This window comes from Schistocerca americana, chromosome 3 (assembly GCF_021461395.2).
Source record: "Schistocerca americana isolate TAMUIC-IGC-003095 chromosome 3, iqSchAmer2.1, whole genome shotgun sequence".
NCBI lineage: Eukaryota > Metazoa > Arthropoda > Insecta > Orthoptera > Acrididae > Schistocerca > Schistocerca americana.
This window is the reverse complement of record NC_060121.1, coordinates 373815127-373839831: the sequence shown is the minus strand read 5'-3', so window position 1 is coordinate 373839831 and position 24705 is coordinate 373815127. Positions and strand designations below refer to the sequence as shown.

At 44.0% G+C, this 24705-nt stretch overlaps 1 protein-coding gene across 1 annotated transcript in view; it reads left to right on the top strand.

The window, feature by feature from the left end:
* LOC124605463 (transmembrane protein 272-like) overlaps positions 1-24705 on the top strand; it is a 53239-nt gene that overhangs the window by 10939 nt on the left and 17595 nt on the right. Inside the window, exons 3-4 of the mRNA XM_047137152.1 lie at positions 18852-18962; positions 19070-19192. Of these exons, the coding sequence (XP_046993108.1) occupies positions 18852-18962; positions 19070-19192 (234 nt within the window). The remainder of the gene's footprint in view (positions 1-18851; positions 18963-19069; positions 19193-24705) is intronic.

Genomic DNA, 24705 nt, shown 5'->3' with positions numbered 1-24705 from the left:
AAGGGGTGCGCGCGTGTGTGTGTGTGTGTGTGTGTGTGTGTGTGTGTGTGTGTGTGTGTGTGAGAGAGAGAGAGAGAGAGAGAGAAATTAATTATATCTTGTAATCAAGTCAGGTCTAAAATTAGTGCTTTGTTCACACAAGTAGCTTCAAACAGAAATGACATATTTGTACAATAACTCAACAGTAATGGTGATTTACTAAATGAAACTCTCTGTAACATTTCTTTGAGTCAAGCAACTTAACAGTTAGATTCTACACATTTGTTGGCAATCTCTCCCCTTCCCTCCGTTCCTCTTTCAGAGGCATGGTAGCCTTCCAGCAATTCTGCAACTGTAACCTGGCTTCATCTTTCTTCCGCGAAGTGTAAAACCTCATAGTGGTGGCGTAAACAGCTGTTGATGACCTAGCACCATATCCTGATCTTGTTCTTCCTGCTAACTGTAATTCTACCTTTCTGGTCAAGAATACTGTAAGTGAAATAGGGTTTCTGTTAGCTTTTCAACATGTCTGCTTCATATGATCCTGCCCCCAGGTGTCACATGGAATCTAAAATTTCCTCAAAACATTATCCATTCCAAAACCTGTCACCCAAATAAATCTCTTCACTTACTCTGACAATCACCCAGTATGCCCACCTTATCTACATCTAAATCCATACTCTGCAAATCACTGCGAACTGGGTGATTGAGGGTACGTATGCGCCATGGTCACTAGGGTTTTATCCTGTTCCATTCGCATATGCAGCATGGGAAGAGTGATTTGACTGCCTCTGTGTGTGCCGTAATTTGTCTAGTCTTGTTCTCAAGACCCCTGTGTGAGCAATACATAGGGGATGGGAGAGGTTTGTAGTGTATTCCTGGTGTTACGGTCTAAAGTCAAGTGCCGGCACACCAGTCAGGAATGATAGAGAAGAGATGGCTGTGAGAAGATGTCAGCCAATTGCACGTTGATTGATCCCTCTCCAGGACGACAACATGACAGTGGCCCCTATGTGCCGATTTTCTTTGTTTGGAACCTCTGATGTTTTTAATTAGTTTCCACTCTCTCTATTTCTGAGCTCGTGTCCAGTCATTCAGTCCGCCCATACTTCTGCTTTCCATTCCTGGAGTCGGCGGTGGAGTTCTCTGGTTAGTCTATTCATTTCTCTTCTGTGCTTTGTGTTATGAGTTTGAAGCTATATGTGTCGTGCTCTGATTTTTTTAAGAACTTGAGATCCCGGATTACGAGTGGAAGTGTGTAGAAATTGGAGTCTTGAAACGTCACCTTCATGGATGCACATCTGTGGGTGGATTTTATTTGTCTGTCAATGATTCTATGGCTTCTTCGATTTGTTCGTGATTACTGAGGTCTATGTTTGGGCAGATGTTGTAGTTAAGCCACCTTTAGATTTGCTCCCAGCCATGCTTGTGGTGTGGTGCAGTCGTGGTGGCTTGATTGATTTGCCGATATATCCAGCTATTGGAAGATGATTGGAAGTTAATTTGCTAAGTGTTCTTTGGTGGAGGTCCGGGTCCAGATTTTTTTATATGAAAATGTCTAGTTCATCTGGGATTGGTGTTAGTGATTGAATGTGATGTATGTTATATTTTATGGGGCCATGATTACTACATTCAGGTTACCTTCCAGGTCATGTAGGTGATTTCCTCGAGCGTTGTTTCGAAGTGAGTCACATGCTGCGTTTTTTGCATTAAGGTCCCCGCTGAGTAACATACGTTCACGGTTGTTGAAAATTTGTAAGAGGTCATTTTCATTTGACTGCGCTTGGGCTGAGGTATGCCGCTACCAGGGTGACTTTGCCTTGCACCATCTCTGTGCTGACTTTTGTGGCCATGTAGCTTCGGAATTGTGCATGATGTGGGGCCGTAGGAAGATGGCCAATCCTCCTGCCTGTTAAATGGCACAGTCCATGCTGTAGCATATCCTGTTTCATAAGTTGAACGTCTCAGTGGGGTGTAGGCTAGTTTCTGCCACGAATAGTACATCTGTTTTTGGGTTTTCCACAAATGCATTGATGGTGTCCTTTTTGTTCTTCAGCCCTGCAGTATTGAAGTTGTAAAATCAGAGGTTTGTTCTTCTTGTGGGCGTAATTTCCAAGAGGTGCCAAAGAAATTCATCACTCCCCTGATGATTGACATGACTTGGGACATGAGGTCTGGGGCAGTTGTGAAGTTGTAAACAGTTTAGGTGACAGTGGAGATGATGATGGTTCACTGTAAGTGCTCCTATATGGTTTTGATTTGATTGAAGATGTTGATTATGGTTGGCAGCCTGCTGTTTTGCTGGTTGGTATTCATCGGTTGTTGCGATTGGTTTCTGGAGGTGGTGGCATTGTTTTGTCAGGTGTCGGCCCAGGTTTGTCTTCCTATTCAAAGTGCTTTTGCTGGTGTGGGCATTATGGTCCTCTTCATTCCTAGTTGGGCTGTTCTGGCTGTTAGTGCTGTCGTATGGGGCTTTTATGTGTGCTTTGCCCCGATGGCCTTCTGAAACTCTCGGCACCCTCTAAATGATGTTGGGTGGCTGTCCTGGTTGCAGTTAACACAGTGTGGGAGGGGGGGGGGGTATTTATTGGATGCTTGGAGTCCCTTGCTCTGTAGTCACCTCCACATCACACACACCTGGCTGGCAGTTTGCAGTGTGGAAAAATCCCAAGCATTTCTTGTACTGTGGTCAAACGTCTTGGTGTTTATACGACTCAAGTCACCTTGTTGTCAATTTATATCTGACAAGGTAGATAGCCTCATTTTCTAGTTTCTTTTGTAGAGTGATATAGAATACAACCATGTCAGTGTAGGTCCTTTGTTTAGGAATTCCTAGTTTTGTACTGGTGTACGCCTCGAGGGTGGAAGTTCAGCAGTCTGAGGTCTTCCTGTACTTCATTCTCTGTCGCTGCTTCAGGTAGGCCATTTATGACCACCTTTGGGTGACGCTCATTCTGTGGTTGATTTATGAAGTTATGTTGTGGTGTCTGAAGGAGTCCAGGGTGGTCTCGAAGTGGTACTTTATAGTTTTTTCCTTGTGGATTGCCTTGATTGGGCCATCCAAATGCTTTTTTAATGTGGCATTTAATGTTGGGTAGGGTCCTGGATATTGTATTTTGATCAGTGGGATGCTCGTTGTTGTTTATGGGGGTTTGGTTGATGTGTTAGGTTGGTATGTTACCTCAGCTGTGCTGGTTGCAAAGATCTGTTATGCAGCTCTGGCGAGTGGTTCAAATCAGTTTACTCTGCAGTCCTGAACTGGTTGTTTGGTGCACTGTCATCACCAGAATTTTTTCTCTTGATGGTTTTCCTTGGCGGGAGAGTTTGAAATTCACCTTCCTCACCGTCCTGTTTAATTTATTCATCTCCACTTGTTTCTGCTTTGGATGAGTGGTAGGACTGAGTGTACTTGTTGTCGTTATTGTCGTCAGTCTAGGTGTGTTTCATCTTTTAGTTTTGATTTCAGCCATCTTGGCATCGCCAAGCTCTTGGAACTTCTCTGTCAGCGAAGCAGCTTCTCAACACTTCGGTCCATCATGGGTTTGGCTGAGACCTACTCGCAAGAGATGCTTTTTCCCTACTCCTTATACTTTCGTCTTGAGGAGCGTAGATGTACACTCTGCAGGGGACCAGCCTCCTGTTGGTTGGCCGCCTGGGGATGAGGTCCTGGATCCTCATAATTCCGTATACTATTCTTCCCAACACTTGAAACTCCAGGTAGGTATATGAACAATGTAGGAAAAACAATTACTACTTACTGTAAAGAAGGTAAGTAGCAATCTTATTTCCTACATTTTTGATATTCCCACACACTTGAGCAATATTCTAGAATGGGTCACACAAGTGAGTTGTAAGCAATCTCTTTTAGACTGATTGCACTTCCCCAGTATTCTATCAATAAACCAAAGTGTCCCACGTGCTTTACCCACAACTGAGCCTATGTGATCATTGCATTTTATATCCCTACAAAGTGTTACATCCAGGTATTTGGGCGAGTTGGCAGATTCCAGCTGTGACTGTGATATTAGTCATTGGACGCTGTTTTCATTTTGTGAAGTTCAGAATTTTACATTCTTGATCATTTAAAGCAAGTCGCCAATCTTTGCGCCACTTTGAAATCTTATCAAGATCTGACTTAGTATTTATGCAGCTCCTTTCAGACAGTCCATCATTATAGATAACTGTGTCATCTGCAAAAAGTCTGAGGTTACTGTTAATATTGTTCACAAGGCCCTTAATATATAACATAAACAGCAATGATCAACACACTTCCCTGGGGCACACCTGAAGTTACTTCATCTGATGGTGACTCTCCAGCCAAGGTAACATGCTGTATCCTCCCTACCAAAAAATCCTCAATCTAGTTACAAATTTCACTTAATACCCCGTATGAATGTACTTTGACGTTAAGTGTAGGTGTGGTACTGAATCAAATGCTTTTCGGAAATCAAGAAATATTGCATCTGCTTGACAGCCTTAATCCAAAGATTTCAGTATGTCATGTTAGAAAAGTGTGAGTTGGGTTTCACGTGATTGATGTTTTTGGAATCTGTGCTGACTGGCATGGAGGAGGTCATTCTGTTCAATATACCTCATTATGTTGTAGCTCAGAATGTGTTCCAAGATTCTACAATAATTCATTGTCAAGGATATTGGATGGTAGTTTTGTGGATCACTTCTACTACCCTTCTTGCAGAGAGGCATTACTTGTGCTTTCTTCCTGCCACTGAACATGGTTTTTTGTTTGAGGGATCAGATAGATTCTAGTTAAGAGGAGCTAACTCAGACTTCTGTTAGCTATCCCATCTGGCCCTGGAGCTTTGTTCAGTTGTAATGATTCAGCTGTTTTTCTACACCACTGACAATAATACTGATTTTTCTCACCTCTTCAGTGGTAAAAGGATTAAATTGGGGCACTTCTCCTGGGTTTTCCTTTGTAAAAGAATATTTGAAAATGGAGTCTGGCATTTCAGCTTTCACTTTGCTGCCCTAATATCCAGTTCTGTCCCATTAGTTAGGGATTGGATACTAAGTTTGATGCCACTAGTAGCCTTTACATATGACTAAAATTTCTTTGTGTTTTGTGAAATATCATTTGACAGTTGTCTGCTGTGTTGGTCATTGAAGGCTTCACGCATTGCTCTCTTGACAGCCAAACGCGTTTCATTCAGCATCTCTGTATCTATAGTCCTGTGCTTAGTTTTACACCTATTATGTAGCAGTCTGTTTCTGTAGAAGTTTCCTTACAGTGCACATATACCGTGGAGGGTCCCTCCAATTATGAACTGTTCCACTGAGTACATATCTATCTACGGCATGGTCAACTATTCTTTTAAACTTGACCCATAGTCGTGTACATGCTCTTGCCCTGTGCTGGAAGTTTAAAGTTCCTCACTGAGATATGACACTACTGCTTTTTTTTTATCTAGTTTACTAAACATACATATCTTTCTGCATTAGTTGTCCATTGTATGAGGGGTGTTTTTTTAAGTAAGGTCCATTTTGTTGTAGACACTAGTAGTTCGCACGCATACCACAACGATGCGTGCGTCGTGTACCGGCATGCCTCGGGGACAACTGTGCTCAGTTTCACCTCTGTAGCTAACCTGTACAGTTCTGTTCTGTGCTTTCAAAATGTTGAAGGCTGTCAACTCGCCCGCGCATGTGAGGTTCACTCAGTGATACCGTTTTTGACAGCAAGGAACCTGTCTGCTGCAGAAATTTTTCAACAGATTTGCAAAGTGTACGGTGATACTGTTATGAGTGAAAGCAAAGTATGTAAGCAGGTACAAGAATTGAAAGATGGCTGTAACAACGTGAATGATGAGGACCACTCCAGTCGCCCTTCTTTGATTACAGACGATTTGGTGGCTTCAGTTGAAGCGAGGATTCATGAGAACAGGCACTTCACAATAACAGGTCTCTTAAACAAATTTCCTGACGTGTCAAGATCAGTGCATTACAACATTGTTCCTGAACACCTACAGTTTAGGATACTGTGCTCCCGTTGGGTCCCGAAACTCCTAACAGAGGACCACAAAAAACAAAGGTTTGAGTGTGGCCCCCCCCCCCCCCCCCCCCCCCCCCCCAGGGAGCTCGCTTATGTTGGCCCTGCTATCCTTGTGGTTATGTTGGTTTTGCAATTTAGTTTTGTTGTGTAATCACCTCATCCTTTTGGCACTCCCTGGTCCCCCTCTGGGGTTTGACCTCCATTACTAAATTTCTCTTCCATAATGTGAGCCATTCGGGGAAGAGCACCTTACCTAGTCTCTCCGACGTGTACCCTCCTAGTTCATTCCACCTTTTCTTTCACGTCGTTGTCTGTTGCTAGGGTGTGTAGCCAGCCCTTGTGGTGGGGTCGCTATGTACCCTTTTGGTTGAGCCCCCTGGACACACAGGGATCACACTTCTGATACCTGAGCTGTGACCTCCTCATGTAAGCCTAGGCGTAGTTGCTTGTCATTCTGGACCATCGGAACTCTCGGCAATGGCCGTCTTTGCCAGACGGCCCTTGCTGTGGCTGGGTGGCACCCGTGAGGAGAGACCCTGATTGGAGTGGGTGATACCAGGGCGGACGCTATGCAAATGAAACGCATATGGGTCCAGAACTCTGGCCGTTCTTCTGTGGCTGTCTCTCTGCGTGGAACTGATTCTTCTAGTGCTGCTTCTCCTGCCCCTTTGGGCTTCCCTTACATGGCTACCCCCTGGGAGGAGGGTCAGGCCCGCCGGCAAGGAGTGAAACCTTTCCCCCACTATTTGGTTTGCACCAGGACTGATGGGGATACTTTCACCAATACCAAACCTTTATTCTTTGTGGAACACAGTGAAGACCAGTTTGGCGAAGTGGACTCCCTGAGCAAGATGCGGTCGGGTTCGTTGTTGATCAAAACTGCTTTAGCTGCCCAGTCTGCAGCCCTTCGTGCCTGTCACCATCTTGGCACAATTCCTGTGTCCATTACCCCCCACCAGTCTCTAAATATGGTTCAAGGTGTGATTTTTTTCCCAGGGACCTCATCCTTCAAACTGATGAGGAACTTCGGGAGAATCTCGGACAGCAAGGTGTTCACTTTGTTCGGCAAGTTCAGAAGGGTCTGAAGGACAGTCACATTGATAATGGTGCCTTTATCCTGGTCTTTGAAGGGGATACCCTTCCTGAGAAAGTAAAGATTATGGTTTGTTGATGTGATGTGAAGTCGTACATCCCACCTCCTATGAGGTGTTTTAAGTGCTTGCGTTTTGGACATGTCTTCCCGCTGTTCGCAGGCACCTCTCTGTGGTGACTGTGGACGTCCACTCCATGAGGAGAGTTCCAGTGTTCCCCCTCCTGTGTGTGTAAATTGTCATGGCAATCATTCTCCATGTTCACCAGATTGCCCAGTATATAAGAAGGAAAAGAAAATACAGGAGTATAAGTCCCTTAATCGTCTAACCTACACTGAGGCTTGTAAGAAGTATGCACGTCTTCACCCTGTGTCCATGACGTCTACTTGTGCTTTAGTTACATCTTCACCCCTTCCTCCCCCTTCCTCCCCCTTCCTCCCCCTTCCTCCCCCTTCCTCCCCCTTCCTCCCCCTTCCTCCCCCTTCCTCCCCCTTCCTCCCCCTTCCTCCCCCTTCCTCCCCCTTCCTCCCCCTTCCTCCCCCGTCCTCCCACATCCTCCCCCTAGTCCCGGACCCCTCTCCTCCCCCCCTCCCCTGCGACTCCCACACCTTCTCCTCCAGGTGCTGCTCCCCATCCACTGCCGGTCAAGGGCGTCCCTCCCGGGATACCTCTTCCCGGCACAAGGTCTGCTGCCACGCGACGACCACGAGAACCACGGTCTTTCGGCCCCCACGTCGCCCGATCTCTTTCTGTTCTCGATCTTGCTGCGGCTGGCTCCTTTATGCCACACAGCCCTCCTCGATCTCAAACAGGAAAGAAGAAGAAACACAAGTTCCAGGATAAGGAACCTCTGGTGTCACCAGAGGTCCCATCCCCGGCTTCACAACCAGATTCTGACCTGTTGTTCATGGATGTCGCCCCCTCCTTGTCGGTGACAGGTGGCGACCTGGTGGTATGACTGGCTTTAGCCTGTTCAAGTGCTATTTGAATCATCGTTCTGTGGTTATCCACTGGAATTGTAATGGATATTACCGTCACCTTCCGGAATTGAAATCCCCTATTTTGTCTTACTCTGCAGCTTGTATGGTATTACAGGAATTTCATTTTACTAATGATCACTCACCGACCCTCTGTGGGTTCCGTGTTTTCTGTCGAAATCGGGTCAGCCCCCTGCGAGCTTCTGGCGGCGTTTGTACGTTGGTCCATACAGACGTTGCTAGCATGTGCATTCCTCTTCTACCTTCATTGGAAGCGGTTGCTGTTAGGGTCCACCTGGACTCTGAGGTCACGGTTTGCAAGCTTTCTCCCTCCTGACAGGACTCTTACACCTGCTGCCTTAACTGCCCTTCTTCAGCAACTTCCTCCTCCCTTCCTACTCCTTGGGGATTTTAATGCTCATCATCCCTTGTGGGGCAGTGCATTTCCATCTAGACGAGGTCTTCTCATAGAACAGTTTATTACAGACCACGACTTGTGCCTTCTTAATGATGGCTCCCCTACTCATTTCAGTGCTGGTCATGGTACCTTTTCTGCCATGGATCTTTCTCTTTCTTCTCCCTCCCTCCTCCCTTCACTACACTGGTCACCACACGACGACCTCTGTGATAGTGACCATTTCCTGTTGATTCTCTCGCTCCCTTCCCGCTCCCTGGTGGACAGGTTACCTCGTTGGTCTTTCCTACATGCCGATTGGCCTCTATACACTGCACAGGTCGCATTTTCTCCCTCTTTGTCGGGTTGTATTTAAGCCGTCCTACGTGATGTGTCTGACACAATTGTTCGCGCTGCTAGCCTTGCTGTACCATGCTCATCTGGACCATTTCACCGCCGGCAAGTCCCTTGGTGGAGTATGGCCATTGCCATTGCCATTGCCATCCGTGATCGCCGTCGAGCTTTGCAACACTTAAAGTGGCACCCATCCGTTGCCAACCTTATTACCTTTAAATGCCTTCACACTAAAGCCCGTTATTTAATCAAACAGAGCAAACGTATATGTTGGGAACACTTTGTTTCTTCCCTCGGTTCTACTGTCCCTATGTCATGGGTATGGGCTACACTTCGCTGTCTCCAAGGCTCCCATTGGCAGTCCACCCTCCCAGGCCTTCACCTCCCAGATGGCCTTTCTACAGACCCGTTGATTCTTGCGGAACATCTTGCGACCTATTTTGCAATGGCATCAGCATCAGCCTCCTATCCGGCTGCTTTCCTTCACCGGAAACAGCGGGCCGAAGCTTCTGTCTTATGTTCTACCCCTTGTCAGTCAGTATCTTACAACGAACCTTTTACTGCATGGGAATTTCTTTCCACACTTTCTTCTTCCCATGATATGGCCCCTGGCCCAGACTCCATTCATAAGCAACTGCATCAGCATCCCAGTGCTCCACAACGGCAACATCTCCTCCGGGTGTTTAACCGTATTTGGCTCCAGGGTGACGGGTGACTTCCCTTCTCAGTGGAGGGATAACATCGTGGTTCCTGTCCTTAAGCCTGGTAAGAACCCCCTATTTGTTGAAAGCTATCGGCCAATTAGTCTGACATATGTTGTTTGCAAGTTACTTGACCGGATGGTAGCCCGCTGGCTCAATTGGATCCTCGAATCTCGGGATCTATTGTCCCCTTACCAGTGTGGCTTCCGAGAGGGACTGTCTCCAATCAGTCATTTACTTCGCTTGGAATCCGCAGTTTGGCAGGCTTTTTCCCAGCACCGCAATTTGGTTGCAGTATTTTTTGACCTCCGCAAGGCCTATGACATGGCTTGGCGCCATCACATCTTTCTTACACTTCATCAGAGGGGTCTCCGGGGCCCCCTCCCGATTTTTATCTGCCTGTTCCTGTTCCATCGGCCGTTCTGGGTTCAGGTGGGTACTGTTTTTAGTTCTCCACGGACCCAGGAGATGGGCATCCCACAGGGTTCTGTATTGAGTGTACTTCTTTTCCTCATTGCTATCAATGGACTTGTGGCCTCTGCTGGTCCTTTGGTCGCCCCTGTTGTGTATGTGGATGATTTCTGCTTTTGGGTTAGTACCTCTTCGATGGCCTCAGCAGAGTGACAGCTCCAGGCAGATATAAAGCGTGGACCCTCTCACACGGGTTTCAGTTCTCTCCTCTAAAATTGCGGGTGGTCCACTTCTGTCGCCGTACTAAGATCCACCCTGATCCAGAGCTCTATCTCGATGCACAACGATTGCCTGTGGTCCCACAGTTTCGTTTCCTGGGTCTTCTTTTCGACAACAAGCTCACTTGGCTGCCCCATATCAGACTTCTGAAGGCAGGATGTTTCCGTAAACTCAATGTCCTTCGCTTCCTTGCCCACTCCTCTTGGGGTGCGGACCGTTCCCTCCTCCTCCATCTTTCACCTGGTTGAAGCTGGGATCCCCCCTCCCCCCTTTCTGTTCGGCGGTCCCGGCTTCTGGTGTCTTATGCACTCGCTATCCGTTACTCTCCCACTCATCCTTCCTATTCTATCCTGTTCCCAGACCATGGACGTCGCCCACCCGATTCCCACCCTCGGGCGGGTTTACCAGTTGGGCTCGGCCTTGCGTCTCTTTGCCGTGATTTTCAGCTTCCTTCTTTGTCCTGTGTTCCTCGCTCCCTCCCCTCCACCCCCTCTTGGTTAGTTCCTTGGCCTCGAATTCGGATGGATCCCTGCCGAGGTCCGAAAGATTCCATCCTCCTGATGGTGTTCCGTTCCTTTTTCCGCCAAATTTTATGAGAGTTTCGGGCTGCTGTTGTTTTTTACACTGATGGCTCTAAATCTGCTGATCATGTGGGGTATGGCTTCATGTCCTCTGTTGGAACGGAAAATCATCTGCTGCCACCTGCATGTGGGGTGTTTACTGCAGAATTGATGGCAATTTCCCAGGCCCTTACCTTTATTAAACAGTCCCAACACAACTGCGTTTTGTTATGTACGGACTCAATGAGTGGCCTTCTGGCTATTGGCCGGTGTTTTTCGCGCCATCCCTTGGTCTCTGTCGTCCATGACCATCTTGCTGATCTTCACCATGCTGCTTGTTCCGTTGACTTCCTTTGGGTGCCTGGCCATGTGTATCCCAGGTAATGAGCTTGCTGATCGTTTGGCTGGGGGAGCAGTCACTTACCCCTCCTTCTCTGTAACCCCTCCTGCAGCGGATTTAGGGCTTCACATCAAATCCCACTTGGCACAGTCATGGACCAACTCTTGGGAGGCTACTCCCATGTCTAATAAACTTCATGCGATTAAGCTGACACCAGGCCCATGGCGTTCTTCCTTTCATTTCTCCCGAAAGGACTCTACCACACTGTGTCGTCTCCGCATTGGCCATACCAGGCTGACCCATGGTTTTCTTTTGGGTGATGAGCCACCCTTACTTTGTGGTTGTGGAACCTTCCAGTCAGTAGCCCACATTTTGGTTGAATGCCCCCTTCTTTTGGCTCTGCGTGCTAAGTACAGAATCCCCTGCACTTTACCTTTGATGTTGGCTGATGATTCCCGGATGGTCTCTCTGGTTCTCGGTTTCCTCTGGGAAAGTGGCTTTTATTCTCAGTTTTAAGGTTTTTAATCCCTCTCTCTCTCTCTCTCTCTCTCTCTCTCTCTCTCTCTCTCTCTGGTGATGGGGCAGGGCGGTGAGTGTTTGGGTATCTCCCACTGTAAGCCGTGTTTGGAGATTCCAGACTCCCCTCCCTGACCGAGATCCTCTTTTCTTCCCCTTTTACTCTGTTTTTGCCCTTTTTTTAAGGATTGGTTAGTCTTCTTTTCCCATACGTACTTCTACATTCTAGCGGTTGCATCTTTTAAGTCGCAGGTGGTCTTGCCTCTGCTGCTTCAGCATAGCGTTGGGTTCGTTCTCTTGCTGACTTCCCTCATTTTGTTTTTACCATTGACAACATGACTGCCCTTTTACATTTTTAACCTTTTCCCTTTTATTGTTCTGACTTTCCTGAGATGTCACACTCGTGGAATGGACCACATTTGAAACAAGGGACTGATGACCTTGCTGTTTGGTCCCTTAAACCCCAAACAACCAACCATCAATTCTCTCCTTTAAAATCGCGGGTGATCCACTTCTGTTACCGTACTACAATCCAACCTGATCCAGAGCTCAATCTCGATGCACAACGATTGCCTGTGGTCCCACAGTTTCGTTTCCTGGGTCTTCTTTTCGACAACAAGCTCACTTGGCTGCCGCATATCGGACTTCTGAAGGTAGGATGTTTCCGTAAATTTAATGTTCTTCACTTCCTTGCCCACACCTCTTGGGGTGCGGACCGCTCCCTCCTTCTCCGCCTTTATCGTGCTTTAGTTCTGTGTCGCTTGGACTATGGTTGTCAAGTTTATGGTTCGGCTGTTTCTTCCACACTGCACGTGCTGCATCCAGTCCACCATCGTGGTATCTGTTTGGCCACCAGTGCCTTCCCTACTCGCCCTGTTGATAGTCTCCTGGTTGAAGCTGGGAAACACCCCCCCCCCCCCCCCCCCCATGGTGTTCTGTTCCTTTTTCCGCCAATTTTTATGGGAGTTTCGGGATGCTGTTGTTTTTTACACCGATGGCTCTAAATCTGCTGATCATGTGGGATATGCCTTCACATCCTCTGTTGGAATGGAAAATCATCTGCTGCCACCTATATGTGGGGTGTTTACTGCGGAATTGATAGCAATTACCCTGGCCCTTACCTTTATGAAACAGTCCCAACACAACCACGTTTTGTTATGTACGGACTCAATGACTGGCCTTCTGGCTATTGACCGGTGTTTTTCGCATCACCCTTGGTCTGTGCCATCCATGACCATCTTGCTGATCTTCACCGTGCTGCTTGTTCCGTTGACTTCCTTTGGGTCCCTGGCCATGTGGGTATCCCAGGTAATGAGCTTGCTGATCGTTTGGCTGGGGGAACAGTCACATACCCCCCTTTTTCTGTAACCCCTCCTGCAGCGGATTTACGGCTTCGCATCAAATCCCACTTTGCACAATCATGGGCCAACTCTTGGGAGGCTACCTCCCTGTCTAATAAACTTTGTGTGATTAAGGTGACAACAGGCCCGTGGCGTTCCTCCTTTCGCCTCCCAAAAGGACTCGACCACACTGTGTCGTCTCCGCGTTGGCCATACCAGGCTGACCCATGGTTTTCTTTTTTGGTTGAATGCCCCCTTCTTATGGCTCTGCATGCTAAGTACAGATTCCCCCGCATTTTACCTTTGATGTTGGCTGACGATTCCCGGATGGTCTCTCTGGTTCTCGGTTTCCTCCGTGAAAGTGGTTTTTATTCTCAGTTTTAAGGTTTTTAATCTCATCTGGTGTTGGGACAGGGCGATGAGTGTTGGGGTATCTCCCACTGTAAGCTGTGTTTGGAGTTTCCTGACTCCCCTCCCTGGCCGAGATCCTCTTTTCTTCCCCTTTTACTCTGTTTTTATCACTTTTTAGGATTGGTTAGTCTCCTTTTCCCATATGCACTTCTACATTTTAGCGGTTGCATGCTTTTAAGTCGCAGGTGGTCTTGCCTCTACTGCTTCAGAGGTGGGATATTTCCTGCCTCTAGCATAGCGTTGGGGTCGCTTTCTTGCTGACTTACCTAATTTTGTTTTTACCATTGATGAAATGACTGCTCTTTTACGTTTTTTAGCCTTTTCCCTTTTATCGTTCTGACTTTTCTTAGATGTCACACTATCTGAATGGGCCACATTTGAAACAAGGGACTGATGACCTTGCTGTTTGGTGCCTTTAACCCCAATCAATCAACCAACCAACCATTTGAGTGTGCGATGAGGAAGGTGACAGCTTATTGAGTCAGATCATAACTTGAGGCGAAACATGGGTTTCGCATGTCACGCCCGAATCGAAGCAACAGACCATGGAATGGAGACACACACACTCACCTGTAAAGGTGAAGGCCAAACAGACTGTCCCAGTGCAAAATCATGGCATTGGTGTTTTGAAATAGGCATGGTATTTTGTTGGTCGACATCATGCAACGAGGAACCACTATCAATGCTGAAGCGTACTGCCAAACCCTGAGAAAGCTATGCATAGTGATTAAAAACAAAAGACGCGGCATGCTGACAAAAGGAATTGTCCTTCTCCATGACAATGCAAAACCTCATACTGCAGGTCAGACCCGCAATTTGTTGGACAGTTTTGGCTGGGAAGTTTTAGACCACCCACCCTACAGTCCTGATCTTGCGCCGAGCGATTACCATCTGTTCCTCCACCTCAAACAACACCTCAGTGGCATTTCTTACAATGATCACGATGATGTGAAAATGACAGTGAACTCTTGGTTATCGGAGTAGGCGGCAAGTTTTTATGAAGAGGGTATTTTAAAATTGGTTGTGAGGTATGATACTTGTTTGAACAAACTTGGCAACTATGTCAAAAAATAGAGTGAAATATGTACTTTCTGAAAATAAATTTGCTTTTTTGAAATAAACTTTTGTTGTGTACTTATGTTCAAACAGATCTTACTTAAAAAACACGCCTTGTACTTCGGTAATAATCATTGCCACAAGCACGTCATGTTCAGTGATAAGTTTTGATGTGGACATCCTCAAAGGGATCAGGTCTCTGTGTTGCCATTTAGATCCAATATATTTCTGACATGAGCAGGGTTCCAAACTATCTGTTCTAAGTAGTTTTCAGAGATGGCATTTAGTAATGTTTCACAGGGTGTCTTATGCCCACCGCTAAGAAAACTGTAATTTTCCCAATTGATTGTTGATTGATTAAAGTCTCTGCCGGTGATTACAGTATTATTAGGGAATGTACGATCAAGTGAACAGTGATTTTCTCTTAAAGTTTTTTGTTACATTAGAATATGAGCCTGGTGGGTTGTAGAAGAACCTGTTCCCATTCTATACCCCATCTTCATACTGAACAGTATTTACATGCAGCTTCAGTTTCTATCTCTGTGCATTTAGGTTTCTTGTTTACAGTGACAAATATCCTGTGGATGTACACTCAAATTTTCCCCAAAAATCTCACTGCTATCAATTTCAGGTTCAATGAGCTTTCTTTACCTAGTAGTATGTGAGCTTCACTGCTTTTCATGAATGCTACCAACTCTGGCACCTCGTTGTGAATGCTTCGGTAGTTTACCATTAGAATTTGTCGCAAATGCTTTGGCAATTTACTATTAAGATTTTAATACTCTCACATGTGGGAGGCATTTCTTTTGATCTTACACAGATACTTCTGGGTTTCCTACAGCTATTGTCTGGAATGGATGGAGAATCATCTAACCTAAGAAAATGTTGTGTGCATCCCACACAGTCAGCTACCTGGGCAGCAGCCTTGGAAGTGTACTGCACACCTAACCCATATAGAGCCACACTACTGTTCCCAACCCTATGGTGTAAGTCCAGGAAGTCACAGCCTAGCTTGTGTCTGGTTCAGTCCTTCCACTTAACTCAGAACCAAGTGGCCACATTCAGTTCTGGGGACAGTGTTGCAAATTGTGGGCTGAGTTGAAACTCCATGCACAAGGCTGGTTTTCTCAACCTACTGCCAGTCATTGGAACGATGAAAGTATGACCTCAGAGCCCGGATGACAGGCATCATTTGTTTCAGTGTGCACCACAGTCTGCAGCTGCTTGTACCTTGTTCCCTTAGTGGCTCCAGGAATAGCCTCTTCAACAAGTTGATTGAGGTGCCCAGGCACACACATTGAATGCACGTGGTGCCCTTTCCTGTCCCTTGCTGCTATTTCCGTAAGGGGTACCATCATTCGCCATACATTTGAACTGCCAACATTAATAGACCCCCTACTCTTTTGTGTTTGCTGCCTCTTAACTCTGGACAAAACAGGTGAAGTGAGTTTCTCTGGCTTACATTCTGTTTTAGTGAAAGATGGCAGCTAGAGCTTGATAGCTAGGGGGTCAGTATAACACCCTGAGTCCATCCTGGTCTGCGTCCACACTGTACAGTACATCCAGATCTACCATTGAAATACCACTCGCACTTGAGGTAACTTTGGTACCATCTCACTGGTACATGACTCTCGGGAGCTCTTCCAACACACCAATTCGCAGCAGCTGCCAATCGTTTGACAGTAGTCAGTGTGATTTCCAGCTGCTTATGAACGTCATCCAATTTGTCCTGTCTTTGAGAACAGCATTCACAGTGGGTCAGCAGTGTGGCTGTTGTAGTGTGTTTCAGGACAGTGAACAAATAACTTTAAACTAAACCTACTGATTATCTTTTATACCTACTGAGCTAAAAAAGTCCCTGTAGGAATTGAAGCAGAAACACAAAATGATATTTCTGTTAAGGCAACAGAAAAAAACCTGCACTAAAAATTACTAATTTCCTAAAACTTTTTGAGGTTGGTTACAGTTATTAGCGACTTGAAAACAGAGTTAATTTATGATAAATGTAGATAATATATTCTCCTTGAACTTGCTATGAAATCTCAACTCCACAGGTCTACTTAAAACACCCCAGTGTGGCTAGTTCCATTGTTCCCACAAAAAGATCCTCTATTGACCAGATCCCAAGTTGATTACACCTACAGTCCAGACACTAATCAAGTCATCCATTGCCCTTCCATATTTTGGGACATGTTACCTGCAAACTTTTCACTGTGGATGATGTGTTGTCCTTGTACATCAAAATCAACCTTTGGCTTTTTGCCATAGAACATCTTTCACAGCACCACCGTGGTACAGACACCCCTCCCTCACCCCCCTGTGTGTTACATTTCCGTGTCAACCTTACTGGCCACCCAGAAGAATGCCACACATTGACTTAACACTTTAAACCTACTCTCCAGTTCAGAATCATTGGTAAAATCTTCATGATTCGGAACTATGGCAAGGACTGCATCTGCACTTTCCTCCAGGACCTCAATATTGTTCCCCAACCTGCTTCTTCTGATCATTGTCAGCTCAGCAAGATACCATTCTGTATATTAATTTACATCTCTCAGATAGCTCCCAAAAACTTGACAATATCAGATACATAAACCACAATCAATACTTTTGTTCTGATAACTGTTCTATATGAAAGTCCCTCCCCTAAAGTTATGGCATCCACTCCTCCTCCCTCTTCTTCTTCTTCCCTGAAGATGGTACATAAAGACCTTCAGGCATTGTCACCTATCATTCGCATTGTATGTCCATACTAGACAAGTTGCTGTTCTTCCGTTCTATCTGCGATCCTATCTTGCACCTGGGTCATTTCCCAATCATTGTATTTCTTGTGTGGTCTTGCCAAGGTGTTCTACATGGTCTTTCAAGATAGTCCATTTCTACAGTAATAAAAATGAAAATGTACATTTTACCTAACGTTTTATACACTCAAAGACAAAAAAACCAACACACCACAAAGGAGTTATCCAAATGGGACAGAAATTGGTAGAAGTGATGTACATCTACAGACAAAAAAGTGATTACTATTTCATAAAAAATGGATGATTTATTAAAGAGAAAGTGCCTCACAAATTGAACAAGTCAATAATGTGTTGGTTCACCTCTGGCCCATAAGCAAGCAGTTATTCAGCTGGGCATTGACTGATAGTTGTTGGATGTCCTCCTGAGGGTTATCGTGCCAGTTTCTATGCAGTTGGCATGTTAGATCGTCAAAATCCTGAGCCGATTAGAGAGCCATGCCCATAGTGCTCTAAACATTCTTAATTAGGGAGAGATCTGGCAACCTTGGTGGCCAAAGTAGGGTTTGGCAAGCACGAAGACAAGCAGTTGAAACTCTTCATCCTATGCGGGTGGGCATTATCTTGCTGAAATGTAAGCCAAAGATGTTTTGCCATGAAGGGCAAGAAAACAGAATAGAATATTAGCGGCATACTACTGTGCTGTAAGGGGGCAGCAGATGGTAACCAAAGAGGTCTTGCTGTCAAATGAAATAGACCCCAGACCATCACTCCCGATTCTCACCCTGGGATTACATTTCAGCAAGATAATGCCCACTTGCACATGGCAAGAATTTTGCTGCTTGTCTTCATACTTGCCAAATCCTGCCTTGGCTAACGAGGTCTCCAGATCTCTCCCCAGTTGAGAATGTCTGGAGCATTATGGGCAGAGGTCTCCAACCAGCCTGTGATTCTGACGATCTAATGTGGCATTTGAACACAGTTTGGCAGGATATCTCTCAGTAGATATCAAACAAATGTATCAACTGAAGCCAAGCCGAATAACTGCTTGCACAAGGGCCGGAGGTGAACTATCTTGTTATCGACTTGCTCAATTTGTGAAGTTCCTTGTATTGAATAAGTCATAAAATTTTTCTGAAATCATAATTATTATTTATCTGTGCATGCACATCACACCTACAGATTTCCGTCCTATTTGGATAATTCCTTCTTGGTGAGCAGTTTTTGTTTTTCCCCCCCATTGAGTGTGTTAACAGAAATATTATGTATATAATTACATTGCTTCCCATGGCAGTGCTTTGAAACCTAGCAGTTATACAGCCCAGTTCAGCACAAGAAGTCAAAAGTTCAGAAACCAGGAACGTCTTCATTAAAAGTTAATGTGAGCAGTAGTCTTCACAACATTGTGTGCCTTCTGTACAAGGAACTTAAACTATTGTGCTTGATTTTTACATTGTGTTACTCATGACTGTTGTATTTTTCTGTTAATCTGTATTTTGAACAATTTATTTTTATCCTTACTACCATTCCTACAACAATACTAATTTTCTCACATTTTTTTTACACACAGATAAAGAAATGTTAGGATGATGTGAGCTACAGTGCAGTTCGTCTTCTGTAGGTGATAGGAAGTTTTTTTGTGTCTGACATTGGTAGCAGTACATGATAGACATCTTTTACTTTTTTCTTTGCAGCACCACCTCCGTCTTATGATTCTTTGTTTGGCAGAGTGCGAGAAGCTCATAAAACTTCAAAAGGAATGTTAGATTTCTTGAAGAATGTTGTTCTGCTTCTACTGGGCACAAGTGAGTTTCATAACCTTTGCATTAAAATATTTTTTCATTCCTTATTATGATGGGAACTTGTCCTAAAAGTAGTCATTTACATTGAATCATAAATCTTTTCTTTGCAGTTGGTTGCACTATAATTTTGGGAGTAACAATTGTCATTCCAATCTGCATGATTGTTATTGGTTCAATATACTTGTACGACTGTCCACAAGGAGAATACATACCGATATACCTTTTGGTTGGAGGTAAGCCTATTAGACTTTAGTCATGTAAAGTACATTGTCTTGGTTGTCATAATATTTGATGCTACTTTTAATTCATTTCGAACATTTCTTACAACTGTTTTTGATAACTGGGTGATAGTGTACTTTTTTTTATTTTGTTACCTTGACAGCAATCTTCGCTCTTCAGCATATGATTTCAAATTATGATATACTTTAATTATAATTGTTGGAAACACACACTACCTCTGTTTATGGGCAGTTGTAAGAGTGACAGAGTGTGACCAGTTTTTATCTCGAAGCTTCCTATTTAATTGACTGATCTGGTGAAACTTTGTAGACAGCATTGATCTGCTGTGCTTGCACAAGGTATCGAGCAGATGTGGGCTGTGTTTTGTTGTGCCTAGTGGGAGGCAGCCAATGAGAAGAGTGTGTGGGATGGTCTACAGCAGTGGTCAGCAAAATCGTTAATCAACAGAGCCAAATCTGAACATACAGCCATAGAAATTTCTTTTAAGAGCCACAATTTTTAATCTGTAACTGTATAAGTTACAGATTAACTAGGGTACTCCTATGCTGGCCTTTGCTAAAAAGTCCTCAGTCTGGTAGAGTTACCTTTGCTGATGTTGACCCTGTCCAACTTCTCCATTCACAATCATTTTGTAAACTTGTTTCGTCTCTCTCATTTCGTTCATAGTGTTGTATCTCCAACCAGCTCAACATTCATTTCACAATGCTTGACACTACATTTTCCACTTCACAACACTTTCCTAAGACTGACGTGCTAATCTTGACTTAAAATTTTAAGTCTTAGTTGAGCTAAAGGTACGTAGAGCGGAACTTGATACCATACTTAATAACAATTTCATTTATGGGTAAAATTAAACAGTAAGATATTTATAAAATTAAATCATGATGATGACTGATAAACATGAGTGTTAACAATGGTTTGCATCTCCTTGAAAAGTTTGGCTAAGTCAAATTTAGGTGGGATTTAGTGTTCTCATGAATAAGACAACTTCTCAATTCCTCTTGAAGTGGTTAATGTTTGAAAATGATTGTCTACATGAATATGTAGACCCGAATAAGGATATAACGGCAAACACTAGTTTTTTCAACTGATTATGTGTCAGGAACACAACACAAAAATAGGAATTGACCATACACATTAACATTTTATCTTTCTGGAAATGTATGTGTGTTACTGCACATGGTATTTTGTGGAAGAGCCACAGTCAAAGGACCAAAGAGCCATATGTGCAAGCTGCAGTTTGCCAACCATTGGCCTATGGCAAGCTTTTAACTAGATAATGGCTATATGTTGGAAAATACAAATTCTTTATGTTGCATATATAGTCCTTCCTTCATTTCCTGTGTTTGTGAAATATTAATGGAATAATAAATCTTGGCTTTGTTTACAGATAGATCTGTTGTGATGATGGACCAACAGGTTACGTTGGATGCTAATAACATCAACTGTGCCTGCTACAATTTTTGATACCTCCTTGGTAGACACATGTCGTACTGAAAACCCTACTCCCCGTGGTACTGTCCACAACATGTTTACCCGTTGTCAAGTACACAAACTCAAACGACAAGGATACTTAAGTATGCTACGATCCCAGCTGTCCTCTGTACTTTGTGTGAATACATACTGAGCTGTACTCCATGCTCAACACCACTGCCCTTGGCAAACAGCACAATCTAACACAAATTTCCTACAATTCTCAAGATTGTGGCACTGGGAAAACTCTGTTGACTAATCACAACAAACAGCAAAACAAAATCAAACTATGAGAAGGGCACTTAGCTGTAACACTATTACAGTACCTCTTACTGTAAATCAACTACTCCGCCTGAGCGCCTGCTCATAATTTCTACTTTGCACACTGAAAACAATGAATATTCCTTGACAGAACTCAACTTCATTTCCTAAATCACTACATGTGTTTAATACCTAACACACTCCTAGACAATGAGTCACACCTCTTGCTCGTGATAAAACGTATTGCAAACTAACAGTATTATTTGTGTCCCCACAGAACACTGTCTCCAGCTACTCATCACATACTGAACGTACCAATACAATTACACATTTGTCAAAAGATCCATTGACTCTCATTGATAATTTCAGTCAAACGAAAACATAAAGAAAAAGATAACACTCACCAAACTGCATGTTGATGCAGCTGCAACCTTGCAGTTGTAGTCATCTGCATCCACGATTGGTGGCTGTAGGCATTTTAGATCCTCTTTTGTAACTTCGGCTGAGCTGCTAATTTCCACAATAATATCCAAAAAAATATTGGCAGGACCTGTGGAAGATGGGGAAGCAGGTGAGGAGGAGCCATGAAAACAAATGACCAACTTTCTTTTGTACTTTGTTACTCAGACAAAATTATGTATCTGCCATAATTAATCACTCCTGATCAGTAAAAAATAAAATCCAGTCCTCCTCAAGTTGAGAGTCTAGAACAGGTCACTCCAACTTCAGGTACTTCGTGAGCACCGGCCAGCAGTGGCAAAAACACCGGTGCTCTGCTGTAGCACTGATGGGGTGGGAGAAATTGAGGGAGGCAGACAGAGCACTGTTGTGGCAGTGGTAGGAGAGAACATGTTGTGGCAGCACTTATAGAGGTCAGTCATGTTGTTGTTTGGTAAATGGAAATGGGCAAATCAGCATGCATCTGGCGGCATACAGGTATTAAAACGCATAATAATATTAATAATAATAATAATGCCAATTTTGTGTACAGACGGAAAGAACAGTTCCAATGCACTTCTTATTTTGCACTAATTTACAACATTCTTAGTAGTTTATCTTTGGCGTCGCTTTGAAGCCACTAATTTTCCAATATTTAGAACAATCATTTTGGCAGTTGCGATTCGAAGTATAGATTTCAACGAAGCATCAGGCAAACTTGACCTCATTTTTGTTTTGTTAATATTCATAATTGAAAACGTTTGTTAACAAACGAATGTTGTTCCAAACATAGCGACACATTTCAGGGCAAGGATATGAATACTCAGGAATTCATGTTGAATAACACGTTTATAAAACAAAATCAAATCACCATTGTAATGGTAATAGTGTCTGTCAAAATTGAATCTCACTGTACTTTTATCAGGTCAACCTGGAGATTTAATGGCGCATCCTCTGGGTGCACCGAAAAAGATGTCATAAAAACTTCGAGTGCAGGTTTTATTTGTTTTATTTCTTCAAATTCTTTATGCAGTGACTGATGTTTTTGTGTACTCTCTGATGTGTTCATAAATACCTAAATTCAAGGATTTTAGACAGGGGAAAATTGTCCAAATTTCCTCCTTGAAGCAGACTTTTTAAAAGCAAAAGCTGCAATTTGAAACTTGCAATACGATTACATATGGTGATGAATTTACTTTTCGATTATATATTTAAATCAAGTAAATACCACATGATGTCTTTGATGAAAGCAAGATCAGCAATCCATTGCTTAAAATCCAAGTCTGATTGTGGAGAACCTTTTATATCAGTGAACAGAGCAGTTTCTTGTCTCAATCCAAAAAAGATTGAGGCTTTTGAGCAACTTAACAATTGTGCACTACAGTAAAAAGGAATTTCTTTGTGAACTTATTAAACATCCTCCAAAAATCCTTTAAATTCCTGGTGATTCAAGTCTTGCTTTCTACAAAAATTGTCAATTTTTGCAACGTTATCCTTGATGGACATGAACTTGTGGAAAAATTTGGCACATTGCTGTTCTTGATGTAAAAGGCAATGGATTGTCAAAATTTTTTTTCGTATTCCTTACAAAACCAATCCCTTCCGACAACATTGCAGTGCAAGGGCCTCATCAGTTGCAATACTGCATAGGTGCTCAAGTAACAACTGCATATTGTTAAAAACCAGCTCTACAGTTAGGATAATATCTTCCCTGGTTGTGGTACTTTTCAAAGAAATAACCTCCAACAGTTCCTCAGTAACTGTGAAATATTTTGTGACACCCCTTAAGAAAATTGCAAGTTGAGCTTAGTTGAGCTATGTTGTGATTGTCAGTGCTCTCTCGAGGGCAATAGAGTACTTAACAAAGTTACGACATTTATTGTGTAACTGCTCCTTTAATTCTGCACTGTTAGAGAAATGGTATGTTCAGAAGAGCTTAAGACCTCAAATTGGTCCACCACGGATGGGCATTATTGCCTCCAGACACCCTGCAGAACACTCCTACAAATTGACCATTTGTAGAAGGTCTTCCACCTTTTGCAATTTTCAGTGCAACAATGTATCTTGCTCGAACTGCACTTTCCATTGTGCAATTCAGTTCAGAAGTCTGTGAGACAAGAGCAATAATTAATTTTAAAATCTTAAGACATAAAACAGTCTCATAATTTAGTTTAACAACAATATCTACAGAGAGATAGTGCAAGTTTATATAGATATGAGTAAAATTAGAAAAAGGTATATTTTTGTTTTTCTTTTAGAATGAACGGTATTAACAAACTGTAAATAGTCCTCAAAGGTTTGCCACCTGATGATGATGATGATGATGATGATACACAAATTACACAATATTTCCTTGGAGCAAGTGTCGGACATCTTCAGGTTGTTGAACCTTGCTGGTGGCTAGGTCAAGGAAATATTGCGGAATTTGCACAGCGTCATCTGGCGGATAACCCCTGAAGACTATTTACAACATAGCCACTGGGAAAGCTTGAACAGTCACAGTATAAACAAGGCTTACCCCTTCAGATTGTGGCAATTCTGATTTTAATTTAGTAATCCCCCCCCAAGGGTCTCAAGGTTCTTTTGTGAGTTAGTGCATGGCGCACATGGGGCCCGAGCTATTGCAGCTCATTTTTCATTCCCTAGCTGCTTTTCCTTCTCTCTGCCCCCCTCCCTCCCTATCCCTGCTTCTCCCCCATTGCCACCTTCTTTCCCCCTCTCGGTGTTCTGCTTTATGTCGACCTGGCTCTTCCCCTGGTTTCCTGTATTGGTTGCAATTTTGTTCCTTTTGCCAGTTCTTTCACCCTTTTTGGCATTTTGGTCCCCACTTGAGCGTTGACCTCCACTTCAAAATTTCCTGTTTTTAGCGTGAGCCATATGGGGAAGAACTCCCTCCCTAGCATATATGGTGTGGATTCCTCTCCCCTCTCCCTTCCCCACTGTAGCCCCCTTCCATCCTGCTAAGTCACCAGCACATGTAGCCAGTCCGTGTGGTGGGGCTGTTATGTACCCATATGGCTGCACCCCCTGACAACACAATTATCACACTACTGATACCTGAACTGTTCCCTCCCCGTGTATGCCAAGGAGTGGTTGTTTGTCTTCTTGGAGCATCACAACTCCCGGCAACAGCCACCGTGCCAGATGGCCCTTGCTGTGACTGGGTGGTGCCCATGGAGAGAGCCCCTGGTTGGAGAGGGTGGTATCATGGCAGATGCATGGCACATGAAACATATCAAGCTACAAAAATCTGGCAGTTCTCACACAGCAGTCTCTTCGAATGGTGAAGGATCCTTAAATGCTGTCTCGTATGACCCAGCAGCCTTCCCTTCCC